Below are 18,829 nucleotides of genomic sequence, written 5' to 3'. Positions count from 1 at the left end.
CTTTAGCATTTCTAAAAATGCAATGTGTCTGTTGTAATTACTGATCTCTGTTGACAACTGAATAACAGTACCTATAATGAATTGATCCAAGATGGAGGGCATAAGATTGTTGTTTTGAGATTGAAAAAAAGAAGCATATTATTTAATAATGCAGTGCTTTGAGCTTGTTTACATTTTGTCAAGTTGCAACTTGACAAAATGAGATTTGACTTAAAATCTCAAACTTTCACAAACTTTGAGATTTTAAGTGACAGACCAACTAAAAGTAGTGTATATTTAGTAAGTGGGATGGAAAAGATTTGTGGTTTTAATATTTTTACAAACAAGTCTCTCAAGCGTACCACGTGTTCAACGCAACACACTTTTCAGATACTTATTTATACAAGATTTTGATAACCATGAATTCCAGTAACATACACTGAAGGTTGCTGTGATAAAGTATAAGGTTCTGCAAGGCACAATTATTTTTAAAATCTCTAACAATCAAAAGATGGAGATAACATTTAATGTTAAGCATGACAATATAATCATAAGACATTTTGGTTTACAGACTCAATAACAGACATGTATCCTGGATCATGTCATCCTTCCTCCCCCCCCAAAAAGCCATTTTATCTCACCTTTCCATATAGAAGAAACTCCTGTAAACCAGGATTATAGGATGGCACCTGGCAGACACCCTACTATTGCCACTTAGATCATATCAGTCCCCGTGTGGAGTGACAGAAGCGGACAAGGACGCAACCTGCAGAGGACAGACTCGTCCCTGGACGGGGAGGGGGATGTGTACTGTCACCTGTTTTGGGAACAGTGATGGAATGCACGATCCAGAGAGAAAGCCAAAGATTTATTGGACGTCTCGCAGAAACAGAAGGACCAAAATGTCCACCTCATGTTCTGCACAAGAAAGAAACAGTCTGTCCATTTTATCAGGTGCTGAAGTATAAAGTACTCAATAGGCTTTACATGAAGCACACAAAATTGCAGGGTGGTAACTGTAATTGATTGCTTTTATACAGCAGGTTGTCTGGGGGCTGCAGGAGCAAGACTATAAAACAAACATACATTTAAGATTTTTATTAGTAATCGTTTTAAATCTGGTAGCAGTTTTCTTCCACTTCACTGTTATATGATACTTTGTGTTGGTCTATCGCATTAAATTCCAGTAAATTACCTGGAGGTTTCTGGTTGTAATGTGACAAAATGTGAAAAAGGTTAAGAGGAAGACATGTGCGAGGCACTGTGCAGTTCTGCAACTTCAAAAACTAAAAATTATATAAGATTATACCTTTATCGGTTTTTTTTTTTTGCACATTTTTGTCATTTTAAACCAGCAACATTATTCATGTGATTAAATTATTAGCTTCTGGGCTAATAATTTATAGTTTTTATCTTAGTTTCTAAATTAAAATTGCTTCTCTTGATAACTTCAACACATCAAATTCCAATTAATGTTGTCTTACTTCAGGTGATCGATGCCTTGAGACAATCAGCTGACATTAAGCCCATTGTAAATATTATTGCTCTCCAGATTTATTGTTCCCCTGCCACCAAGCTCTGAGCTCGGTAGGTTTCAACCCTTCCACACCCATAAAACCACTGCAAGTCTTCACCGTCCAGACGCTCTCCCTTGGCATGGATTAAAGCGGATCTTGATAAAACAGCACAATTACAGCCACGGCACCTCATACCTAATTACTGCACCACTGACCTCTCCTGCACCATTTTTCAGCCAGGCAGAACTTCTCAACCTTTTCTATTAACCAGGAGAGCAGAGGCAATTTCATTTTATTACTTTTGGGGGGTTTTATTGTGTCCAAATGTCAGTGTGTGTCTGACTTTTCACAGTAAACAACTATGAGTTACGTCAAGATACTTTGCTTCACATCTTTTCAAATTTGTCCCATGGACAGAGATAAGAAATAATGGCTTCTTGATTGGATTAAATTGGGATTTTAGAGGAACAAACTTTTTTTTTAAGCTCTAAAATAGATGGATAAAGAAAACCGATTTAAGACTGCAGATAACCTTATGGATCTGTTTTTATCTTGATATTACAGAATATTATTAGCTCCTAAATGGTTAAAATAAAAAGTGAGATTCTTTTTGAAAAAAAAAAAAAAGATATCAAATCCACACAATAATTTTGCTGGAAGCAAAGAAAAAGAGTAATACTTTAATTAAAACATGCAAATTTTTAGAAATGTCCTGTGGGCACTGATTTGAACTTTTATTACGTTACCTAGAAATCAGCAAAGTAAAATAGTTCTAGTGAAAACATCCTCAATTATTAAATTACCAGTTTAAATACTGGCCAAATGGCAACATTTTAATATGTAATTAAAAATAAAGTAGCTTTTGAAGAAATAACTCAATGCTGAGTTACTTAAACACTCCTCTGCTGATACTGTTTACCGACCATTTAATTAGACTAATTGTTCCCACTTTAAGTCAGTTAAGATTACCAACAACATCTTTGCCATAAACGCCAAAATATGTAAAGATTTTTGTTTTTTCAAAATCAAAATTCACATGCATTTCTTTCATCTTTGGTATTAGCTTTAAAACGGTGTGAACTGGGTCCAATATTTTTTCTGGTCTTCCACAAGCTTGTGATAACAATTTGCTGTAAATTTGGCCCATTCTGCCAGACAACAAATGTTGGTCCATTAGTTTTATATTGTTTATACAATGCTCTGTTACCACATTCAGCCCACATCTTCCTAAATATTTTTTTATTTAATTTGAGGGTTAATATACACATTTCAACCCAAACATGTTTTCTTCCTGAACAGTATGGCTAGACATTCCTGTGTTGGTCTTAATAAGCGTGCTAAACCTAAATAAAATAAAAATACTACCTCTACTTGGGTAGTTTCTAAACCTTTTAGTCTCTGACTGACCTTTGTTGCAGGTCCTCTGATGGAATTTGCTTCCCACAAATCATATTTCTATGCTTGTCAGTCCAGATGATTTAAAAGGAAACCGTTTACATGAGAGTCAAAGATAACAAAGTTTACTAAATACATAGACTGAACCCATTGTGAAGTTAATACTCCATAGTCATATTGTGTAATATCACATTCTTCATCTGTGTATGGTGTGCACTATCATTTAAGGATCTCCTGCTGGTACTGAACGCTCCTGTAGGGCACTAGAAGCTTTTTTTTCTCCAAGAGCGGCTGCAGCTAATGGGTACAGAATAAGTGAAGATTCCTTAAAGTAGCACTTTGGCCAGCTGCCTACATCCTTGCTCAAACACACAGCAATGACACTGGGGAAAAAAGAGCATGAACAATCTATAGGGAGTTAATACAATGAAGGACAAACCTCTCAACATCACGTTGAGCTTGGAAAAGACGAATGCAATGCGTTCTTTACTTCAAAATAAACACTGAAAGCACCAAGCTAATAAAAGGTAAAATACACGACGCATCCTTGCCACCAACTGCAAAGTAACAAAATGTGAAAAAGTTCAAGGGGGAAAGCAAAACACTATACGTGTTAAATGCAGTAAAAAGTATGTAATTCTTTTCAATTCTTTTACTTAAACATACAGCAATACCTAAGTCTTGAATTTTAAAAGTTATTTTGTAATATTTGGGCTGCAGCAGTGCCTGAGGTTAGGGTATTGCTGGCCTGGAAACACAGGAAAGCGGACATTTTTTCCTATAGTATTGCATTTGACTGGTATAAACTTAGACAATGCTACACTGCATTGCTATTGGCTTGTAATTTCGAAACAAAAATAAATAGTAAGGCGAGTTTCCATTGCTTCCCACAAGAAAAAAGAGAGCAAAGGAAAAAAGCCAATGGAAGAACACAATTTCCCCACATTTGTGCCTTAAACATTTCTCTCCAGAAAAACTGATGAAGGAGCTAACAGGTGGTCTTTACTTCCCAAGCTAAAACCAAGTGCCTAAACTGTCCCAGCTAGCGAGTAACAAAGTGGGGAAAACATCAGAAAGGCAACACTGTCTAAATGATAAGCTAATTCCTCATACCACCGGTACCTAATGCGAGACCCGACAATAGACCAGACTCTAAACGGATGTAGCACCGGACCTGACACAGCGAACGTCAACGACTTACGGGTGCCCGACTCCAACCACAGGTACGCGACATTCATGGTTTCATTTATGAAGCTGAAAGCAGCACAAACCACTTCTTTGGTCAACTCTTTCCTCTTCCTCCGTTTGGTCCGCCTCATCTTCAATACACAAACGATATACAATATTGTAGTGCTCCGGTTCCAATGTAAAAGGCTTAACGTTACTCATTAATGTCTGGGCTGAACGGAGCTAGCACTGCTATGACCTAGCATATGTCATTTACCCAGAATGCATTGCAGCGCAAACGGTATGGTGACGCCCGAGTGCGAGTGACAATATTTATTTACATTTATAAAAACTGAACACCCTGCAGTATTTTTACTCTACTGTTTTTACATCTGCAGCAAATATTTATTATGGATCCATTTCAGAAAGACAAAAAAACATGTAACTTCAGTGAGAGATGGAAGAAAGTTTACTGCAAAGTTTTTTGTTTTGTTCTGATATTTCTTCTTTTAATTTTCTGGCATGTTGTCCATCTTTCCAATACACTGACGATGACTGATATGCAAGTTTGTCATCTGTTTCACAGAACAGCATGAGCCTGATTCCTGTGCAAAGACATGGTTAAAGGATTACTCTACAAACACAAAATAAAAATAAGAAAAAACACATTAGCTGACATCATGAAATTCATCATGACTTCCGAGACACAAAGCAGGACAATGCCCAAACACTTTATAAAGATGCACAAATAGAAAAAAAGGGGTTGACATTAGAACAAGTGGTTTGAAGTCAACGAGAATGTGCAAGAAAACAGGAATCTGTTAAATACAAAAACAGTAACAGAAAAGTTCCTCACTAGTGTAGCAAACCGATAATTTATTATAGATATAATAGTATCAGGTGACAAGGCCTGAAATTAACAAAAGGTTTTCACCAGTTTCATAAAAATATGACAAAAAAAAATGTGAAAGAAGACGCACATTTGTTCCAACGAGACACTGTACAGCTGAGAAGCTCCTTTAGATCTTCATGCTCCCATCTGAGCTCATGAAGAGCCAAGGCATTCTTATTATTAGCACAACTCATTGTACTTAAAAGGTGAAATAAAGTTATAGCTTCTTTTTTTTTTCCATATAAAACTTACAAAACAAACTAGTAAACAGCTAGAAGAGCAGGACTTCTCTGGAGCAGCCTCTTAAAACGTCCACCATCCCAATCTCAGTTCAAAAGTGTCAAAACGTCCAAAACTTTTCATTAGAAACTACAGTAACTTCAGTGTTTTTTCTGTTTATTGAACAGTGACTACACTGAGAAAAAAAAGAACATAAGTACATTTTTCCCAAATAAAATGCATCAAACATGTTCTAGAATTTCATGCCATAATTCAATGACGAATGATTTGTTTGTGGCTCCTTCACCTCTTCATCTGGCATGTCACGAGAACGGACTCTCTCCTCTGCAGCATTAGTTCATGTATCCCACAGAAAATACAGACTTTAGCTTTTACTTGGTGGAGGAGTCTTATGCAAACGAACAATTATGCTTAGAAATTGCAGAAAATGCTCAAGTTGTCATGGTTTGCAATATAATTGTGGGTTGTTAAGTTGAGACCTCTTCAAGTCTAAATTCTTTACAACAAAAAAAAATGACAAACCAGGAAAATCTGAATGATTTGGCACCCAAATGTACCACTTACGGGTGCACAAAAGAAAAGTAAAAAATTATACAGGGTGCACATATTGGACATCTAATAACTGGTTTTGATCGTATGAGGAAATTTGGTCAGCTTGTGACATTCCCAAATGCGCATTTACATTTCCTTCATGTTTTGCAAATAAAAAAACCTTCATCAGTCGTACTTCAATGAGTCTGGATCTGCCATAATATGTGGAAAACATAACAGATGTTCGTTAAATGTAGACTGAGCTGTCCGAGCGAAAGTGAAGAAACTGAAGCCTGGCCTGGATCGGTCGCTGCCGTGGATTTCTGATGTCGGCATATTCGGAAATGAGGGACTGCGCTCACGCGAAGTGGGAGCTGTAGTGGTGAATGTTAGCAGCCAAAACAAATCTCCTACAAGTCACTTAGGCATGTCAAGTCTGTGGAAAGGCTTCCAGTTGCGGGACCTGAGACATGCTGGAATGACATGGCGGTCGGTCAGAAACGTAACCGCCGGATGGAGTCAGACGCAGGTCCCTTGGTGAGCTGGAGGAAGGGCTTTTCGGTTCTTTAAAGCTTGGGACTTGTCCTTGAAATCTAATGGCTTCTGTTGTGAGATGTCTACCAACGCACTGGCGACAATTAGTCCTGCAGTAAAGGAAAACAGAGAAACGCATGAGGTTAGACAGAAAGAAATGTATTTATTGATCAAGTACAACTGAAGAAAACCCAAATAAATGGAAAAGGACAGTGTGATTTTGTTCATTTGGTCGGAGGAGAATTTTAATTGGCAACTTATAATAAAGAAGTAAAATGTTGCTCAATTTGAATACAATAGAGATGTCTATAAGTATACGTTTTGTGGTTTGACATTTCCTCTACTAACTATAAAACTTGCCGTGTTCAAACTTTTTACAGTTTCTCTTATGATGTGTTCACTATATGAAGGATTAACTGTTACACAGAGGAAGAAAGCCAGTTTTTCTATATTTTACTGATATTTGTGTCATTCGGTTGTGGAAAAACAATACAGAATTTATTTCATACAAAAAAAACCTAAAAACTGTATTTGTTATATGTGTAATTAAGAAAAATGTTGGTTCTGCACTGCTTTGCTAAATTATTAAGAGCCAGTGTAGAAGGTTGCAGACTCCTGCTTTGGACCAGAAAGGACCTTTTCACCTTTTTCTACCAGACTTTGTCCTTCCACTCAACATTCCAATAATGTGCTTGGATATCTCAGATGATCTTTTGTTGCTTTACTAACTGCCAAATCAGCAGTCTTTCATATGACAGCGTATCTATAACAATATACTTCTCAAGTGATAGATCAATTAATAATTATTTCCTATCCTCTTTTATTCACTGGTAATGTTATTTTAACTGTTTTCTAGTGTTTTATCAGCTTCATCATCAAGATGTTTTTTTATTGGTTTGACAATCTGTTTTACAAAGGGGGAAAAATATGGCTAATTGTGCAAAATAATTACTTTTGATACATCTCTTTTGTAAAGGGTAAGCTGACATGAAATTTAATCAAAGATAAAAGGCTTCACAAAAACTATTTCAGCAAAAACAGTCAACGATGGGCGAAGGATAAAGCAGCTTTTTTTATGAGGTGACATTTGACGACTGCTGCCAAGCCTGACAAGATGCACTGCAGCAATACTGACAAGCAAATCAGAGCAAGAAATGAAATAAAACATAATCCGAGTACTGACAATCTAATATTTACTCTGTCAGTGAGATCATCTACAACTTAAGAATGTGTTTTCTCATCAGTCATCTTTTATAACTCAGTGGTGATGTTTTTGTTTTTACTCAGAGGACTCCAGCATCTGGTCAACAATATCCATTTGGCAAGAACAAATGAAAAGCTTGACCAATCTTCCAAGTAAATCCTCCCTCTCTCTCAGGCGGGAAATCTCATAATTCATTTATTAGTGCCTCAATTAAAAAGTAAAACAATATTGCTTCAGGCTGCACTCATTGCCCAGTTTGCTTGTCAAAAGTTAAATAATTAGTGCAATATGTGCAGTACGTGTAACACGTCTAACTTTTCTACGTTGGATAATGATCCACCGTGATGATTATGATTGTGGTCTTAATTCAGATCGCATTCTTTGGGACCGATTTCAGAGAAATGTGATTCACGTGTCAGTGTGAGCTGTTTACCTGACTGTCCAGGTGGAGGCAGGTCAGAAAATCCAGACGGGAGACGCATGAGGACAGTTAGCACAGCAGCCTTCCCTCCAAAACATGGCTCCATTGCAACTGGTTTAGGCACACCCTTAAAAGCAACAAAAGAAAAAACACAAATTAACAGAATTGTAATACTAATCAAGATTTTGTTCTTCTAAATCCAATAATATGGGTTAAAAAAAGAAGTAGTGTTTTTGTTCTCGACAGACAGCATCAATAACTGCAATAATGAATTAAACAGCTTTCTCTGCTGGATAATACACCCTTGCTTTACCAACTAAAGCTGAAATCAATTTTACTTTCTGCTCTGGCTCAAGTGATGCTTTATTTATTTTTTTTTAAAGGAACCAGCTGACCAAAAGTCACTCATGTCATCTGATGGAGCTGCTGCATTTAAGTCAAGACGCCCTCCTCCTGAGACAAATGGTTTGATTGGTCACACAACAAAAACACTTGTGTCCCTGTCAGACAGTCAGAGTGCCGAGGCGATGACCTACCCCTCAGACGTAATGGCCAGAACTGCTCGTATCAAGCGTGAAAAACATGTCATCCTGATAATGAATGTCAAGGGTTTCACAGCATGCTTTGGATGAAAGGACAGAAATTGTTGAGAAACGACGTGTCTCTGAATAGAAATGCATTTTTTCCCCCTTTCTCTGCCTGATGGTGTTTAAAGTAGAAACAGCAAAGTCAGAGTGAAAATAATAATAACTTTTAAGTCCCTAGTAGTATTGATATTTTTAAGAAGATTCTTGTGAAATTCGCTTTGAAAGCCAGATCTTTAGATAATAGCTAATAGAAACTGAAATAATTACTATAACTGAATTCTTGTCTTTAAATTTCTAGTAAAAGACACATTGCACTTTTGCATCCATCAGACAATTTTAAATGCCATGATCTCAGAAGAACTGCATGTTTTTTAATTTGTTTTTGTCTTCTCAAACCACAAAATTATAAATGTTGCTCTTTAATCATTTTGATATTTAACAGACCATTACTGCGTTGCACATATATTTGTAAAGCTAAAAAAAAACTATTAGTGTTAAGTCCAATAGGATTCTGAAGGTCAACAGCTGTAGTGCTATTAGTGTTTTCAAAATATGAACAGTTTTAAATTCAAATCAGTTTCCTTTTTAGTCACACAACCAGTCTTCTTCCTGCCACCAATGTGTCAAACATTTTGGTTAAGATTATTCAAAGCCTATTTAGATATTTTGCATTTGTCACATTGTCATTCATAACTCCAAAGCTCATAAACACACAAGCACAAACATGCTAATACATGCAAACACACAACTAAACAGGCGGTATGAGCTCTCTTTCCAGGACTGACGGGTCTCATCAATCAAACTAGCTGTTCATTACTGGTTCCATATGTCGAGTGCCTGCCATTTTGGTCTGCAGTTTGCAGGCCCGAGTCTCTCTGTCCAGCAGCTGCTGACATCCTGGTCACTAAAAGCGGAGCCCGACTTGGAGGTTTAAGCCAAGCAAGTGGAAAAAATGGGCAAAAAGGTTGCTGGGCTCTTCTCAAAGCAGTTGGAAAAGTAGAGATGCTGATGACATATATGGAGAGATTAGCGCTTATGGCTCAGTCATACTGGACCTGAATGTTTCAGTAAGTCGGAAACTTTCTGAGAGACCAACATGGTGAGACAACTTTTCTTGATTGTGCTCAAATTCATTTGAGAAAGTGCTCTAAAATGTAGTAGTTGAAGCAGAAACGGAGCAGTAAATAAAGCCAGTGTCCTCTGTGTCACCAAAATAAAATGTGCAACAGTTAAGTGGAAGCAGATGTTGACTTATTAGCTGACACAGAGCAGAATTAGGTTGTTTTGAGAGTTTCCCTCCAGATCATCAATCATCTAATATGAATGATTGAGTAAGTTATCCAAAAGTGCAACTGAATATTCAAAATGTGTACACCATTCAACTTTTAAATATATTTCTAAAAGTTGAGCTAAAAAACATTTTAGCTCAAAGGTTATGTGGCAGTTATCAGATAAATACTTCAACTAATGAGCAATTCTTTATTTAAGGTTGCAAGCTGTGGCGCTGCTACAACAAACGCATTCCAGTTTACCGCTGCAAATAAGGTTTCGGCTTTGCCTTTGGATCAAAATGTAATAATAATAATAATTTAAAAAAACATTCTGGATATTTGTCACATTTCAGAATATTTCCTGTTAGCTTTACAGAGATCAGAAAATGTCACTTTGGTGCAAAGGAACACAAAAAACCTTATGTGATCATAAGCAATTTCGTACTTTTACGTTTTGCCTTCTGTGTTCCTCAAAATTAAACCATAAAATAAAATGTTAATGAAGTCAGAATTGTTTCTGTCCACATCTCAGTGGATCATAAAAAAATAATTTTTATCCTCCAGTAGCATGTAAAACTCTAAAATGTGACCAAGTGGGAAAATGTGGCAGAAACACATATGTTCTTAAAGCAGAACCATGAGGTACGCCACACCAAGAAGGTGCGGACGACATGTTTTTACTAAGATAAATACAAAACGAAAATCTAACAAAAACAAGAGCATGAATTCCTGAGAGTTTGCTCTTATCTAAAGAAAATCTGATTAAAACGTCAAAAACCCTTAACTGTCTCGAAAAGGTAAAAACCCCTGAACAATTGTGTCTTTAATGAAAAGATAAATGGCAATTTAAGCTTCAATTCTTTTGGATGGGATGGATTTAAGGTCAGTTTCTGTTCTGCCTTATTGCTACTAGGAGCATTATTGTATAAACTCCTTGTTTTGCCAGTAAATAGGTGTGGATTTTTCAAGATTCAAGCATAAAACCTACATCAATTGTGTTCCCTAAATGCTCTCTGGTGACTGTTAGGTATGCCATTTAATGTGCCTCACAAAAAACACTTGAGATATTTATGAGAAGGCTAGAATAGAACAAACACCATACAGACCTACATTAGAGTGACAAGTATGCAATTAAAACTACACTTTAATCAAGAAAAAAACCAGGCCATTTCCAGCAGCATTCTGATCCAGACGGTGCGATGCACTCACAGAGCCGAGAAGCATTGTTTTTCCTCCTCTTTCTCGCTTTACATTGCCCTTCAAAACACCATAATGCTGTGTGAGTACCACTCAGCAGAACGCTCGGCGCTAATGTGTTGCCTCTTTGCAGGTTGCCACAGAGATTTTATTTCTTGCAGGAGCAGGTGACACAGAGCCCGAACCAGGCTGAGAAATCACCACCGGTCCCTCAGATCTTATTTTGGGGACGTATCTCTTCATCTTACTTTAAACCAAGCAATACAGCATATAACCTGGAGCCCTATGTTGGACTTGGAGCCAGACATTCCCATTTGTTTGAGAAGTATGAACAAAACAGGACTGCCTGGACAGTCTCATATACCTCTAAACAGAGGTATATGACAGAGAGAAAGTGACAGTAATAAACGAATAGAGACCAATTTTAGAGCAAATCAAGGCACAAAAAAAAAGAAGAAAAAAAACTGAAGCAGTTTGAATACCTCAAAGAAATCATCACTGATTTCTTTTTGACATGAAAACTGGGGGAAAATTATTTGGATGACTTCATAATAGCTTTTAATTATGTAGAATTAGAGTAACAACATATTTTCTATCTCTTTGAAAGAAGAAGAAGTCAAGGGTGTACAAGTTGAAAGAATATTGTTGCTATTTCTACATTTTGTATTTTGTAAATCAAGGTAAAAAAAAAAAAAGAACCCATACAATAAAAATGTTGCACGAAATGTGGGATTTAGACTCACATCAACCAAAGGCTGCAGGACTTCTGTTAGCTCTCCTCTGGCATCCAGCGAAACGGCGACGGATGCAAATGGACGACTGGCCATCTGCTGGCGCTCTCTCATCAGCTGCTGTAGAAACGTGAACAAAACACAGCAAACGTGATATTAAACATTTAACACATGTTCAGTGCCGTTAATACAAACTCTTCACCAGAATTATAACGCCAGCGCTACATTACTATGATCGCTTAACGATTTTTCTCCAAAGAGCTTCAAGTTAAAGATGAAACACTCTTTTTTCCAATTAGCAAAGCAAGATCACTGTTAATTGTTTTGTGTTTGTTTGGTAGAATTTAAGACTAAAACAGATGGATATGAGAAAAACAAACATTTATGCACAAAATTAATTTGCTTGGCAGCTGCTTCTCCTTGAGCAGAATTGAAGAGTTCCTGCACAGTCTGGAAAAGCATAGGAAATGAAAACATGAGCAGGGGAACATACTCCTATTTTCAGACTTCATTCTTTTTGTCCAAGTGTTGGATCCATCCATCTTATGTTCTCTGCTTCTTTCCTTATTTTATACATCCCTCCTCCCTTGCCACATTTATTGCTTCATTGTTTCCCATCTGCTTTCCTTGCATTTTCTCTCTTGCATCCGACTTATGTTGCTTCTTTCTCTCCTTCCTTCCCAGTGCACTACCTCCATTCCTTATGTACTCCTACTCTTCCTTCCTACATCTCTTCTTTCTATTTACCTGACTTTGCTTCATCTGTTTCTCATCTTTGTTGTGTTGTTCAAAATTTTGAAGAAAATAATCAGTCATTCATTCTTTCTCTTCCACTCGTGCAAAGTGACAAGCAAATCTGAAGGCGTTCTCAGATCCCCGATCTGAATAAATCTTTCGACAGATTTCAAATGAAATGGCAATTAAGGCAGCAAAAAAACCTCAACCGGAGAAACATTTGCGACATAGATAAATGGAAATATCACATGAAAAAGCAGAAGAAAATAGAAAAAATAAAACAAATTTTCAACAAAACCCTGCCTTAAAAGAAATTGTAAAATTGCCTGGTTTTACACAATATTCACAATACCAATCATTCTGACCAAAATCCCCCCAAACTCCCAAATTTAGTAGCTACTAAAATGCAGAAGGGACATTATGTGCTTTTCTTAACCCCACCAACATACCTGAATCAATACGTAAAATTAAAACTATGAGTAGTAATTGATTGGTTAATGAGTCAGGAGCTACAGGAGAACTGTGATTAGGTATCTGGATCACATGGAGACATGATTTCTGTTGCCTAGATTGAGCAGAAAATGCATTTTTTCCCCCGACTAATCAATACTGTACAACAACTAATGCCACACTATCATCAGCAGCGCACCGTCTGATCAATATCTAAGCAGGCACCAAGGACATGACTGATTGCTGTTGGGTTTGAGATGAGCTTAAGTGTGGCGCATTAAGATCTAATTGCATTTCAGATCACTAAAACCCTTTAGTAGGTTTTTTTTAATGATAATTCTCATTACTGGTGCTTCTTCTGGACCTCTCCAAGTATCATTTAGAAAGTGAAATTGTACAAAAAAGCGTCTATTTGGAACGTCTGGAACGTCTATTTTTTCCTAAGCAAATTATCAAAAACAGATGCACATTTGATCATATTTTCAGGTAACACACATTGCATTCAAATTGGATCTAATCAAAGACCATAGAAATGCATCAGATCCTTTGAATGTATATTTATTTACCCCATTTTAACCTCCTTAGCTCTGTTCTATAGTTTTTAAATGTTCAAAAATATTGGAATTTTCTTAAAATGCACATTGGTCCCTTGAGTTAAAGTTTGTGAAAAATGAATAAATCTATTATCATTTGCCAAAAAATTCTGAAAATGTGGTTAAAAAAGCTAAAAGTATCACCACCTACTGGGATGTATTGTGACAGAAAAGTGCAACACATTATTTGTTTTCGCACTTATTTTTCTGTAGACAATTCAAATTAACGGCTTACAAATAACAGGTCAACATAAACATTATATCTGGTTCCTAAATTAAATTGAAAAAGTCTGATTTTTTTTTTATTTTTTTAGGTTATATAAAAGGACAGACTGACCTGAAAAATGTGGGGATTCTGTCTAGACAATATTGAAAATATAATATGGCAAACATGTCAGTATTATCAATAAATGTCGCATGGTGTAAAAGGTTAATAATGATTTGTATTTACCATTTCAAACCTGAATTTTGTTGTAAACTTCTGCCTCAAAAAGTTTTTGTTAAAGACTTTCCCACACTCAGTATAAATAATAGATCAACTTTAATAAGAATGTGCTTTTTAGGCTCTGAGGTCTCTTATAGTCTCATTCCTGAACACAATGTTCTCCTTGAGGTTGGACTGACCCTGACAATTCTCGTCTCTGGACCCCCAACCTTTGACACGGAGCATAATTTAGTATTCATTGGTCTGGCTGTTAATTAGCAAAAAATATTAAGAGGTCTATAGAGGTTGACAAGTGAAAAATGAACAGGTGAGAAAGTGACCACTTGAATCAGTGTCTAGGTGTTTATCAAAGACAAATGGCAAAAAGACAAAGTCAGGCTATTATAATGACTCTTTTTGCTCTGCAATTCTTCAGTAGCAGCCACAAGTTAGACAGCTTAAGTCATTTATGGTTTTATATTAAAATACAGATCTGTACTGAAACATTTTAACTCAAAAATACTTTGTTGATCCCAAAGACAAATTAAATGATTAAATAAGAATTCCAAATGCTAATAAAAGTATCACAACTTCAACTATTTCACCTAACTTCTGTAGAAATAACCGCTGATGGCTTAAGGATCTCGCATATTTCCTTCAAAGTGTCAAAATCAGCTCTCACTGATGTGGATGCTTGAGGAAAATTGCGTCATTTTGTTCGTAGAGAGGCACCCGCGTCCCCTTCCCGGCACCAGACCCGGGTCAAACCATTTCGACTGAGCTCTGTGCAAAGTGACGTGTGATTGGTCAGATGGTTGTTGCCATGTTTTGTGCAGAAATGCGCTCTGACAACAATGTTAATATTTTGTTTCAACTAGAAGCTTCCACTATGTGTTTTTTGTATCCAAAGGAGACGTAAGAGAGGTGAGGACTTGTGTACATTTGAACAGTTCCTAACTAAACTACTAGGCCTGCCACGATAAGAAATTTTGCCAGACGATAAATTATCCCAGAACCTATTGCGATAAACGATAATATTGTTGTTTTGAGACTGTTTTCAAGTAATATAATAGTAATAATGAAAGAATAACATAAGAACACTTTATCAAAGGTCAATAAACTTTAAATTTTATGGACATTTAAACATTTGAACTGGAAAACATTTTTAAAGCCTAAAATATATTAACAAAACTATAGAAACAATAGATAAAATGAATAAAAAAAAAAAAGTCTTTCAAAAAGGAAAAGTTGAGACCAAAGCACCCGACTGAAGACCAGTTTTGGTAGAAAGAGAGAAAAGAGAAAAACAATAAATCAAGCAAATGAAAATTACTGAGTTTGTTTTAGTTTATCATGCACTCAATTGATTTACTGTTTATTTTGACAGGCCTAAGTAAAACCAACAAATGGCTAAAACTAATAGATAGAAGTTGAGACATTGTTAAACACTCAAAAAGCCATCTGCAGAAAATTGTGGCCCTTTCTCCATGACTGTTTCGAAAAATCAAAATAGAGGATGCAGGGAGGTTGGGGTGTCCCCCAGGTAGTCTGCGCCAAAAACTGCAAATACGTCCCACTACCACGTGACTGTGTGAACTGTCCAGCTTCGGATGAATGTGGGATACGTTGCCCTCCATGTGTGGGATGTGAATAACTATCAAATTATCTCTTATGTGATTAAAACTTTAACGTAACATTTCTAAAGTAAAAATAATTAATTGGTCTTGTGCACTTTTACAATTTTAAATAGAAGTCAGTACAAGTCAGAATCATCCAAATAACTGGAAAATACCCTGGAAACGCTCTTTTTGTGCGATGAATCTATACAAGTCTAACTTTCTAAAAGGAGTCAATGGAATAAATATTTTTAATGATATTCTGGTTTATTTAGATGCACCTACATCTTAAATGTTAAGCCTTTATTTAATCTAATGTGCCAACAAATAGAATTAAAGCATTTCGCAGACCCCACTCAGTGCCGTGGAAACATATCGGTACATGGTGAATAAGTGGAAAGTGTCGCTGCTTTGTTTAATCTGAAAACCTTCCCTCAGGGAGGTAGTGCTGAAAAAAAAATAACAGCACCCACATGAAATTGACATTGATCACCTGATTGATTTTTCCTTTTTTAAACCTTATATCTGATGCCCGATGTTAAATTGTTGTACATCTCTGCCATTAAACATCAAAACCGACAATACAAAACCGATAGATTTGAGCTGCTGGGTCACAAAGGGTCAAAATGAAAAATGTTGCCCTTTTCAAAAAAGATAAACGCAGGATGGGAGGGCCCGGTGAGGTTGTTCCAAAACAAGAAAACAGCTCAAGGCTTATTACGGTTTCCAGCACAAAAAGCTTCAAATCCAACAACATTCATCCTAAATGTCAGATAGCAGTAATGTTATTTATCATGTTGCAGAATTCATTTTAACGCAGCAAAGCACAGCAAGAGCAAAGTCTAGCACCTGCCATCAGAAATGTGCCAAGAACGCAGCGGTTAAAAAGGACCAGCACAATACCTGAGAGACTGGAAATGAATGCTAAGTTAATGACAAAAGGCAAGGCTGAACTCTGTAAAACCAATTAACGTTTATGCAATGACAGACTGATTTTGTCTAGAGTACAAGCTGGAGCCATTCACAGTTTTGATAAGGGTGGGCTTGCAGCGCATTGCTATGCAACTTGATTAATTTGGCAAGTGAGGGCATGAATTATCTGTCGAGTGAATACAACATTTTGTTCCCTTCGTTGGGCTGTATAAAGGGGTGGGTGTCATCCCGCCTCCGAGCGCATTTCACACCGATGCAGGTCACTCTGTCCCTTTCAAAGATCACCGGTTATACCCACAGGCTGGCTCCTTTAAAGTCAAACAATACATAAACATGCAGTCAAATGTACATACACCAGTGCTTTCCTCATAGCAAATACGTTGGAGGCAATTTACACCCTGCATGTGGCCGCTTGTTGGACAGTCTGAACACGTACTGCGATTAATGGACTTAAGATAACCAGATGAAGATATCCAGTGGTGTCCTGCCACACTTTCCAAAGCAGATATGACGCTGGAAAGGCTGAGGTGTTCTGTGTGGGCTAAGATATCAAATTCAGGAGAAGAATATTAATTAACGGGCCCAATTTCAATGTAAAGTGAGGGGCTAAATAGTGAAACAAAACATTTTCAAGGGCAACTTCTGAAGGATCCAAAAAGGTGCAAAATTATTTTGCACTTAAATGTTAATCTTGACAAATAAGAACAAGTGAGCTAACTTGACACTCGAGAAGGATTAGGAGGAAGATGATCTGATTTGAGTCCTAATTGTCCTCAGGGGGACATTCAAGCCTGAAAGCAAACACATTTACTTTAAGTCTGTAGAAATAAATAACAAAAAATACCTGGATTTGAAGATTTGGGAGTGAAGAGTTTGGACTAGTTGGTTTGTGAAAAAGTATTTCCGCACAGATTCCTTCTGTTTTTGCTGCTTTTATTTTCTTATTTTTCCTACACAGTTAAGACCAAAAATTAATTCCCAACTAATCTTTTCACTTGATAAACACCCTTCTTCCTACTGGAAAGGATTTAGATGTTTGCTAGAATATACAAAAATATCCTATAGAGTTCAGCCACAAGAAAAAAAAGTTTCTATGTTCAACTTACAATATATTGATAAGATTTAAAATAAATGACTCATTTCCATTGCAGATTGTGAGCGTCTGGAAAATGCCAGGGTTATTCTATACCATAATGATCATCCTGATTATTTGGTAACAACTGATTTCATCAAATCAACATGGCGGGCGAAGAGTTTTGCCCGACGACAGCAAGAAAGCCCAGGATTGAACCGGCAACTCGCCGCTTGCGGGACAAACTCCTGCCATTGTCACCACAGTTGTAGAAAGAGGAGCAAAAGGACTCCCAGTTGAGAAGATAAAAAAGGCACAAGTATTGACCCCTGAGGCCTCCCACAAGTGAAAAAAGGTTAAAGACACACAACAAAACCAGACAACTAAAAATAAAACCACTTAAGAACTACAACAGATACCAACAGAAATGCAAGGACACTTATCAAGTAGAACGGGGGATTTAACGGACAGCAAGTATTCAAAATATTTAAGATGGAGACAACACGGTGAAGCTAGTCGGCCATTTTAATTCTGGCTCTGAATGCCCCAGAAATCCAGCTAACGATAAAGAAACATCAGGTCCTCTATTAGGAGAACCAAAAGGACACAGCAATCCTGCAAGTCGTGCCTTCGTAATAATTCTCCACCGATGCATTGATGAGACTATATTAAGTAAATAATAAAGCCTTTGAAAATACAAACAACCCATCACCACTGAGCATCACAGTTGATTTTAAAAGGTCTGTCTTCGCATGTGTGTAAAAGACAGAGGAGCTGCATTAGATAAATCCATGTTTGTGTGTGTGTGACATCTTTGCAGCTCTCTCTTGTGAAATGTCAGCGCACCCCTTCTTTCTGTTTTCCCCCACAGGTAGCGTCAAAGAGGTCAGCCTTTGTCCTCCTATGTGGCATTTAGAGCTGTTGTGTCTTCCTCCCTGTGGTCCCTGCTTAAAATCCAAGTCCCATCACTTAACTTCAACCAAAATTATCCAAATTAACCGGCACAACCTCTGTTATCATGTCCCTTTAAACCTTAGACAAAAAAAATAAAGCCCTTATCTAATTATTGTTGTGGTGTGGAGGACATCCGGCTCTTTGGAGATAAAAAGTAATTAAAGGAATTGTTGTGTGGTTTCTAGAAATCCTTCAAAATTGTCCTCTATTCACAGCCAATTTTCAGAAATAGAATTTGAAATGACTGCTTGCTTAACTAGAGATCTTCCTAATGAAAATCTTACAGGACAAAAACCCAACCCCAAAGAAAATGTGCTTCAAATTCAAGTCAAACACAATCCCTAATTACAAATACCTTTAGCACCAGGAAGCCAGTTAAAAAAAAA

General features: G+C 36.9%; 1 protein-coding gene across 1 annotated transcript; it reads right to left on the bottom strand.

The window, feature by feature from the left end:
- Positions 1-4,511: 4,511 nt before the first annotated feature.
- Positions 4,512-11,810, bottom strand: LOC106949340 (attractin-like). Its single transcript, XM_015035515.1, has 3 exons — positions 11,679-11,810; positions 7,893-8,007; positions 4,512-6,365 (listed from the first exon to the last, which is right to left on the bottom strand). The coding sequence occupies exons 1-3, from the start codon at positions 11,778-11,780 to the stop codon at positions 6,241-6,243; spliced, it is 342 nt and encodes a 113-aa protein (XP_014891001.1). The 5' UTR covers positions 11,781-11,810; the 3' UTR covers positions 4,512-6,240.
- Between the last annotated feature and the right edge of the window lie 7,019 nt (positions 11,811-18,829).

Source organism: Poecilia latipinna, unplaced genomic scaffold (assembly GCF_001443285.1).
Source record: "Poecilia latipinna isolate Pla-1442-1.1 unplaced genomic scaffold, P_latipinna-1.0 Scaffold337, whole genome shotgun sequence".
In the NCBI taxonomy this organism is placed as follows: domain Eukaryota; kingdom Metazoa; phylum Chordata; class Actinopteri; order Cyprinodontiformes; family Poeciliidae; genus Poecilia; species Poecilia latipinna.
Note: the sequence above shows the minus strand (reverse complement) of the source record. Positions and strands in the feature narration are given on the sequence as shown.

What these genes read in the sequence shown, in the direction of transcription:
- LOC106949340 (XM_015035515.1), bottom strand. Translation starts at nt 11,780, where the DNA reads ATGAGAGAGCGCCAGCAGATGGCCAGTCGTCCATTTGCATCCGTCGCC. An exon ending in TCCTGCAGCCTTTGGTTGAT is followed by an intron (nt 8,008 to 11,678) that starts GTGAGTCTAAAT and finishes GTTGCTTTTAAG; the next exon opens with GGTGTGCCTAAACCAGTTGC. An exon ending in GCCTCCACCTGGACAGTCAG is followed by an intron (nt 6,366 to 7,892) that starts GTAAACAGCTCA and finishes CCTTTACTGCAG; the next exon opens with GACTAATTGTCGCCAGTGCG.